An 8,214-nucleotide genomic window follows, 5' to 3' on the forward strand; every position below is an offset into this window, starting at 1 on the left:
CTTGTTATTATGCTCATTTTTGCCAAACCTTCATACTATAGGTTCCCTTACTTCTTGCCTTGCGTGTGTATATCACTCTTTGCCTTTGGAGTACTTATAGCATGTTATTGGCTTCCGGTAAGTACAATCCCATTTCAATATTGTTTTTCTTATTTTGTATGCATGCTACTTTTCTCCTTGGTACACATTAATATGTCTTGAATTCCAAACTCATATCCTTATTTGGTGCATTGGATGGGTGTATGTAAATGATTGTCAGATGATGAATTAAAATTTGTCTCTAGTTTGGTTTAATTGGTACAATGTTATGCAGGAAACATTGCACAATCATCCTGAAAACAGAACAGCAGATGCAAAAATTGATTCTACTATGAGAGAGAAGGACGAAGAAGCTGAAGGAAGATTTCCACCTCATAAGGAAAACCTTCTTCTGAATTGGCCACTAATGTCATCTATCATCGTATATTGTGTTTTCTCCTTTCACAACATGGCTTATAGTGAGGTAAAATTCTTATTTTTACCATATCTTTCTAAATGTTCTCTGTCGATGCGCTTAATACATATTAATTGGAGGATCTGCATTATTTAGTAGTAGCGTTGAGTGTAAAAACTAAGACACAAATGTTGAATATCTAACTTGAGAGATTTAGTCTGGATGGTCTTCATCACAAAAAATTCACAAGGCTGGTCTTAAAGTTATGAATACTGCAGGCAAGCTCATGTCATAATTCTGATAGAAATACTAGGCTGCAACTATTTGCATCCGATAATAAACTTGCAGCCTGTTCTAATTCCTGGTCATTTTTTTTGAAAGAACTCCTGGTCAATTTATTTTTACCTACTCAACTTTTTACTTCTTTTTTCCTTGAGATGTATCCTAGAGGGAAACCAACAGAGGGGTTCCATAAGAGAGACTGTTTTCATCTTATGCTCTTCCATTGACCTGTTTATTTCATCATTTTTAGTTTTATTTACTAACCTAATTTAAAACTTCAGATATTTTCTCTATGGGCTGAGAGTGACAGAAAGTTTGGAGGATTAAGTTTTTCGTCTGAGAATGTTGGTGAGATTCTTGCAATTTCAGGTATGTAAAACTGTAAATACTAATCCATCTTAAAGCAGTCTAGTTTATCCATGTATGTTAATTTCTGAAGGTAAACTGTTGACTTGTAGGTTTCAGTCTTCTAGTGTCTCAAATATTTCTTTATCCACCAGCAGAGAGAATCCTGGGCCCCATAAATTTAGCACGCATTGCAGCGGTATAAATTAGTTTTTATCTCTCTTTATCTTTTGACATTTTATTTGATATTTGTGTTCTTTCTGAGGTAAAAATGCTGTCAATGTGCAGGTTCTAAGCATACCATTACTTGCATGTTACCCCTTTATGGCAAATTTATCAGGACTTGTGCTTACAATAGTAGTGAATTCTGCATCCTTATTGAAGAGTGTTCTCTCTGTGAGTACAAATTGAAGAGTTTCACTATACTATATTAATACATTTAGAAATGTTAATTTCAAAATTTTGATTATTTAAACTGGCCCTATTCATGTCAACAGACAACTATCATTACAGGGACATTCATTTTGCAAAATAATGCGGTGGTAATTTTCTCATCATCTCACTATGCGTAATAGCTTATTGCATAAAAGTTGTTTACTGATAATAGTTACTGTTACAAATTATAGCCTCAACATCAAAGAGGAGCTGCAAATGGTATTTCAATGACTGCAATGTCTTTCTTCAAATCCGTGGCTCCAGCGGCTGCAGGTGCTATGTAAGTATTATTTCTTTGGTGTATTCTAATTTTTACTGTTATGGTTACCAATTCATAAAAAGTTGAATCATTAGGATTATTTCACTTAGTTAACAATTTGGTTAGCAATTCCTGAAAAGTAAGCTGTTCTGAAACCTGAATCATTAGGATAATTTCACTTAGTTAACAACATGGTTAACAATTCCTGAAAAGTAAGCGTCCTGTAACTTGACAGTCACTGTTTAACAATTTCCGAAGACTTAACTGAAGCTCTGTTTTTAACTTATTTTTATTTTGTTAATAATGCTGTTTGAAATGGCTTTTTTTGGTCTATTTTATTTAACTATATAATAATGAAACTTTTGACCACTGTCGCAGATTTTCATGGGCACAAAGGCGACAAAATTCTGCTTTCTTACCAGGTATAACTTAATCTCGACTTTGTAGTTAATTTGAGGAAGCTTGTTGTATTTTATCATTGGGTACTATAAACTGGATAACTGGTATCTACATTCCCCAGTACCCACTGGTAGAATTATCTTAATTAGTCAATTCTTGCAGATAATTATCAATAGCTAGTGACCCGCTTATTTTTTATGAGCATGTAAGAAGTTTTTAGAAGGTATTTAGATTCAACATTAAATCGTCTGCTAGATGAATCTTAATCTGATACTTGTAAATATTTGTGGGATATTTTACTCTGAACCTTCATTCAGAAGCTTGTTGAATTTGGACGCAAATCCACTATCTTTGAGGATGACAACGTCGTTGTACTTGTTTCATTTCTAACAGTGATAAATCTAACAGTGATAAAGTTCAATTGAGCCAAATGGGAGTAGATAGTGGAAACACGATGTGGGAAGTTTAAATCGTACAAACACAATATTGGTGAAAAAAAGGAGAGTAGTAGTTCTGAATAAGGCTTTGAATGGTAATCAATTACTGATTTTATTTGGAGGACTTGCCACAAATAATACCCAACTAATTTGCAAGTAAAGAAAAAAAAAGCATGCATCTTTTGTACTGCAGATATCTAGCCAACTAACTTGCAGGAAAAGAACTTTCAGAAGAATATGCTCTTAGGTTCATGCATATAACCAACTAATTGCAAGGAAAGATCCTCCCAAAAACTATGTTATCATAACGCCATAGAATATGACCTAGGGATATCGATTTCATTTTTGCATTGGATGATCTTGCGAGCTTTTCATATATAACATGTTCATTGCTTCTGCAGGCGATCAAATGGTCTTCTTCATATTGAATCTCATACAGTTACTCGGCTTCATCATGACCTTCAGACCCTTTCTAGTAACAAATAGTTGAGACTAATATCAGCACAATATATAACATATACTATAGAGATCAACAAGATGAAGAAATGAAGATTCAACTGAAACATGCTTAATTAAACGCAAGCCCAGGGCCAGTGAACTGCTGTACCATTTTGCTCCATTTCCCCCCCTCAGAGCTCAGAGTACTGACCTTCAAGCGAAATTTTTCCATCTGTTGTGTACATCAGTGTATTACTTATTTTTGATTCAGTAAGGCAATCAACCATTATCATCAATTGTATCATCACTGTTGTCGTTATCGCTGGTCTTCCTTTGGCAAGCATTTTCGGTCAATGAAATGCTAGCATTGAGATTATCTGCAAACATTTGAGTTTCTATGCTCTTGGTATAATTATCCTCTCCTCGTTCGTATTTAGACAAGGTTGTGGTAATATACTTAAGGCTCTCTATTTTCTCTTGAATAAAGTGGTCTTTTGGCCAAATAAATTTTATATGTATTGCAATGAAGTAATTGACTTGTTTTACGTAGATGGTTAATACCAACAATAAAAGCATTGTTTTTAATGTGAATTGTTGAGTTATTTAGATAGTAATTAGTTAATATTGTAAGGACCTATCTGTAAGAGTGCACTTCTATAAAAGGGGTACCTCTCTATGAGATTGGGTAACCCTAATTTCACCCAAAAAACCACATGGTATCAGAGCTTGGGAGACCGAGCAAACCCTAGCCGCCAGACTACCCTCCTCTCTCCGTTCCCCTCCATTCCCCCCTTTCTTCCTCTCTCCGTTCCCCTCCATTCCCCCCCTTTCTTTTTCGAGCGCGTCAAGGCCCAATCCCGCACTCCTCAGCCCTCTCGACCGCGCCCTCGTCGAGCTCCTCAGCTGTGAAGTGCGAGATCAGGGCCTGAGGGGGACGTGGGCAGCAGATCGCATCAAGGCATGGTACCCGTGCGGCTCCGGCACCGACGACTTCACCGTGGCTGCTGATCTGCTGCTACAGTGTTGAGGAGATGAGATGAGGAAGGGGTCAAGAGGGTGATGTGAAGAAGGGAATGCTTGAAACCAAGGAAAGGAGGAAGGCCTGGTGTGAAGGATCTAGCTTTGAGATTCGGTGTTTTTGAGGGGAGATTCTGTGTTTTTGAGGGAAGAGAAGGACCGAGACTTGGATTCAAAGGGGAGACTAGGCAGTGCTTCAACTGCGGAGAGGTAGGGCATCTGAGACAGATGTGCCCTAAGCCACCCAGAGAAAAGAACTGGGGTGAACGTGATCAGACTGGTGGCCGTGCAGGTCGAGGAGGCAGGGGGCGTGTAGGCCAAGGAGTTGTTCACCTAGCTGTGGCAGATGAGTCTCAGACTACTGCTGGGATGACTGGAGCTGAAATAACAAAGCTGGAGGAACTACGTATGTTCAAGCTTCAGGTTGAGAGTTCGAAGGGCAAGGGACAAGTCACCCAGGATCTGGCTACCACTACATGCTTTGGTAACTTTATTGGTTATGCTCATGCGAACAAAGGTACACAGGTTCAGGCACTTGCATCCACTAAAACTCATGTTGATTGGATCATAGACTCAGGTGCATCTAGGCATGTCACAGGAACATCTAGTGAGTTTGCATTATATTATCCGAGTAAGCATATGCATCCTGAGACAGTTCAGACTGCTGATGGGACATCCCAACCCATCAGGGGTACTGGCTCGGTCCATTGCACTTCATCTGTTACCTTGTCATCAGTATTGCATGTTCCTTCGTTTCCAGTTAACTTACTCTCAGTTAGCTCTCTCATTGATCAATTAAATTGCACCGTGTTATTTGATCGAGATTTGTGTGTCTTTCAAGAGAAGGAAACGGGGAGGAGGATTGGGACTGGTATCAGACGTGATGGTCTTTGGTATTTGGACAGGGAGACAGCAATGATTGCTGCTACTGTTAGCGGAGGGCCAGAGGCAGAAGCGATGCTTCAACATTGCCGGTTAGGGCATTTATCTTTTGAGAGTTTAAATAGATTAGAACCTGAGTTAATGAAGAAAGTGGATAGAAAAGAGTTATTTTGTAATGCATGTGAACTTGGAAAACATACTCGTTCTACTTATAGAATGATTGGTCTTCGAAGTTGTGAACCATTTGCACTTGTCCATTCTGATGTTTGGGGACCATGTCCTACTACCTCTATCAGTGGTTTTAGATGGTTTGTTACTTTCATTGATTGTTATTCACGTATGACCTGGATATACATGATGAAGCAGAAATCAGAGGTTTACAAATGTTTTTAAGATTTCTCGGCTTATGTGAAGACACAGTTTGGAGTGCAGGTGAAGATTCTTCGAACAGATAATGGGACTGAGTATGTCAATAAGGAGTTTGCAGCTTTCATCTCTAATCAGGGAATTGTTCATCAAACCACCTGCCCAGACACCCCTGCTCAGAATGGGGTGGCTGAGCGTAAGAACAGGCATCTACTGGAAGTGGCACGCTCATTGATGTTGACAATGAATGTGCCTAAGTTTTTATGGAGTGAGGCTGTTATGACAGCAGCTTATTTGATCAACAGGATGCCATCAAGAGTATTAGGGATGAAGACACCATGTGAGATGCTTTTGGGCTCGAATGTTTTTGTTGTTCCACCAAGAGTGTTTGGATGCACATGTTATGTGAGAGATCACAGGTTGATGGTGAGTAAACTGGATCCGCAAGCAGTTAAATGTATCTTTGTTGGCTACTCATCAAGTCAAAAAGGATACAAGTGTTGGTGTCCCACTGAAAGAAGGCTGTTTGTCAGTATGGATGTGACTTTTCGGGAGTTTGAACCTTTTTATGGGGAGAAGACGGAGTTGAGTTCCTTGTTTGGAGATGGCTCTACTGATGCTAGTAGAGAGGGGGAGAATGAGAATGAGAATGAGAATGATATTGTGGTCGGGATGATTCCATGTCCTCTTGAGTCACCGAGTAGTGATGGTACATCGCCGAGTAGTGGTGGTGACTTAGGAGTTGGTAGTCAAAGTCAGGGGGAGCTGAGAGTATACACGAGGAGACAGAAACAGCAGCATGAGCCGCCTCCCGTGCCTGTGTCAGTACCCACAAATGTTGATGACCCAAGTCCCTCCTCTCCAGTGCCTTGCTCTTCTCCTCCACCTGAGTCGATAGGTAACGATTCCTTCCCTGATACCTCTGATACTCCTGTCTTGCCCCGCAGAACCTCTAGAGTCAATGCTGGAAAACCTCCAGCTAAGTTTGGTAATTGGGATACTGATATTGCGAATTATATTTCATATGCATCCATTCCACCTGCATATAAGTCATTCATTGCATCGTTGCATTCAGTGCCTGTACCTAACAACTGGCAGGTAGCTAAGCAAGATCCTAGGTGGTTGAATGCCATGCACGAGGAACTCCAGGCCTTGAAGAAGAATGACACATGGGAGTTGGTACCTTTGCCAGCTGGGAAGCGTGCTGTTGGATGTAAGTGGGTGTATACGGTTAAGCAAACTCCAGAGGGCAAGATCGACAGATACAAGGCCAGATTGGTTGCTAAAGGCTACAGCCAAACATACGGCATTGACTATGACGAGACATTTGCTCCAGTAGCAAAGATGAGTACTGTTAGAGTGTTGGTGTCATGTGCTGCCAACTTTAATTGGCCACTACATCAGCTAGATGTCAAGAATGCCTTTTTGCATGGAGATCTTCAAGAGGAGGTATATATGGAGATTCCACCAGGCTTCACTACTTCTCAAGTAGCTGGGAAGGTGTGCAAGTTGAAGAAGTCTTTGTATGGGTTAAAACAGTCTCCGAGGGCATGGTTTGATAGATTCAGGTTGGCAGTTTGTGGTATGGGGTACAAGCAGTGCAATGGTGATCATACTGTGTTTTACAGGCACTCCAAAACTCGTATCACTATCCTGGCGGTCTATGTTGATGATATTGTAATCACTGGAGATGACGCTGAGGAAATCCTACTGTTGAAGAAGAAATTGGGAGAGGAATTTGAAGTTAAAGATCTGGGGCAGTTGAAGTACTTTCTCGGAATTAAAATTGCAAGGTCGCGAAAGGGTATAGTGCTTTCTCAGCGGAAGTATGCTCTGGATCTTCTCTCAGAGACAGGGATGTTGGGGTGTAGAGTTGCATCTACTCCTATTGAGCAGAATCATAAGATGAGTGCCGAGGGTGGGGACCCTGTGAGTAAAGAGCAATATCAAAGATTGGTTGGACGACTTATATATCTATGCCATACGAGACCTGATATTACTCATGCAGTGAGTGTGGTGAGTAGATATATGCATGATCCCAGAGAGCAGCATATGGAGGCAGTTCGCAGAATTCTTAGATATATTAAAGGAAGCCCAGGAAAGGGGTTATGGTTCAGGAGTTTTGGACATCTGAGAATTGAAGGCTATTGTGATGCTGATTGGGCGGGTTGTATGGATGATCGTAGGTCCACTACAGGCTATTGTGTATTTGTTGGAGGCAATCTCGTATCTTGGCGTAGCAAGAAGCAAGATGTGGTGGCTAGGTCTACAGCTGAGGCAGAGTACAGAGCTATGGCAGTTGGTCTGTGCGAGTTGATGTGGGTCAAAAACGTATTATTTGAGCTGCGCTTGTTTAGAAGAGACTCCTTACAACTTTGGTGTGATAACAAATCGGCAATTAATATTGCAAATAATCCAGTTCAGCATGATCGCACCAAACATGTGGAGATCGATCGGTTCTTTATCAAGGAGCAACTGAATAGAGGAGTTCTGGCTTTGAGCTATGTGAAATCAGAAGAGCAGTTAGCTGATTGTTTAACAAAAGGATTAGGTTCTAGAGAGTATGATATCTTTTGTAACAAGATGGGGATGATTGATATCTATCGCCCATCTTGAGGGGGAGTGTTGAGTTATTTAGATAGTAATTAGTTAATATTGTAAGGACCTATCTGTAAGAGTGCACTTCTATAAAAGGGGTACCTCTCTATGAGATTGGGTAACCCTAATTTCACCCAAAAAACCACATGAATCAAGGTTATTTACAAAACAAAGTCATGCCTTCGAGTTGTAAAAATATGATAAAGAATATAATGCGCCATCTAATTTATACTATATTAAAGAAAAGCTCCTTTTTTGGTCATTGTGAGTCATGTTTTTAGAATTCTTAAAATGACATTACATTTGAACAAAAGTTTGATTGT

The 8,214-nt window shown here is 40.1% G+C and overlaps 1 protein-coding gene across 1 annotated transcript in view; it reads left to right on the plus strand.

Annotated features, from left to right (window-relative positions):
* LOC109819969 (protein ZINC INDUCED FACILITATOR-LIKE 1-like) overlaps positions 1-3,542 on the plus strand; it is an 8,225-nt gene extending 4,683 nt beyond the window's left edge. Inside the window, exons 9-17 of the mRNA XM_020385985.1 lie at positions 42-117; positions 314-502; positions 997-1,084; positions 1,174-1,259; positions 1,349-1,456; positions 1,558-1,602; positions 1,687-1,775; positions 2,133-2,176; positions 2,992-3,542. Of these exons, the coding sequence (XP_020241574.1) occupies positions 42-117; positions 314-502; positions 997-1,084; positions 1,174-1,259; positions 1,349-1,456; positions 1,558-1,602; positions 1,687-1,775; positions 2,133-2,176; positions 2,992-3,080 (814 nt within the window). The 3' untranslated portion in view covers positions 3,081-3,542. The remainder of the gene's footprint in view (positions 1-41; positions 118-313; positions 503-996; positions 1,085-1,173; positions 1,260-1,348; positions 1,457-1,557; positions 1,603-1,686; positions 1,776-2,132; positions 2,177-2,991) is intronic.

The sequence above is a fragment of the Asparagus officinalis genome, chromosome 8 (genome assembly GCF_001876935.1).
Source record: "Asparagus officinalis chromosome 8, Aspof.V1, whole genome shotgun sequence".
Taxonomy (NCBI): Eukaryota; Viridiplantae; Streptophyta; class Magnoliopsida; order Asparagales; family Asparagaceae; genus Asparagus; species Asparagus officinalis.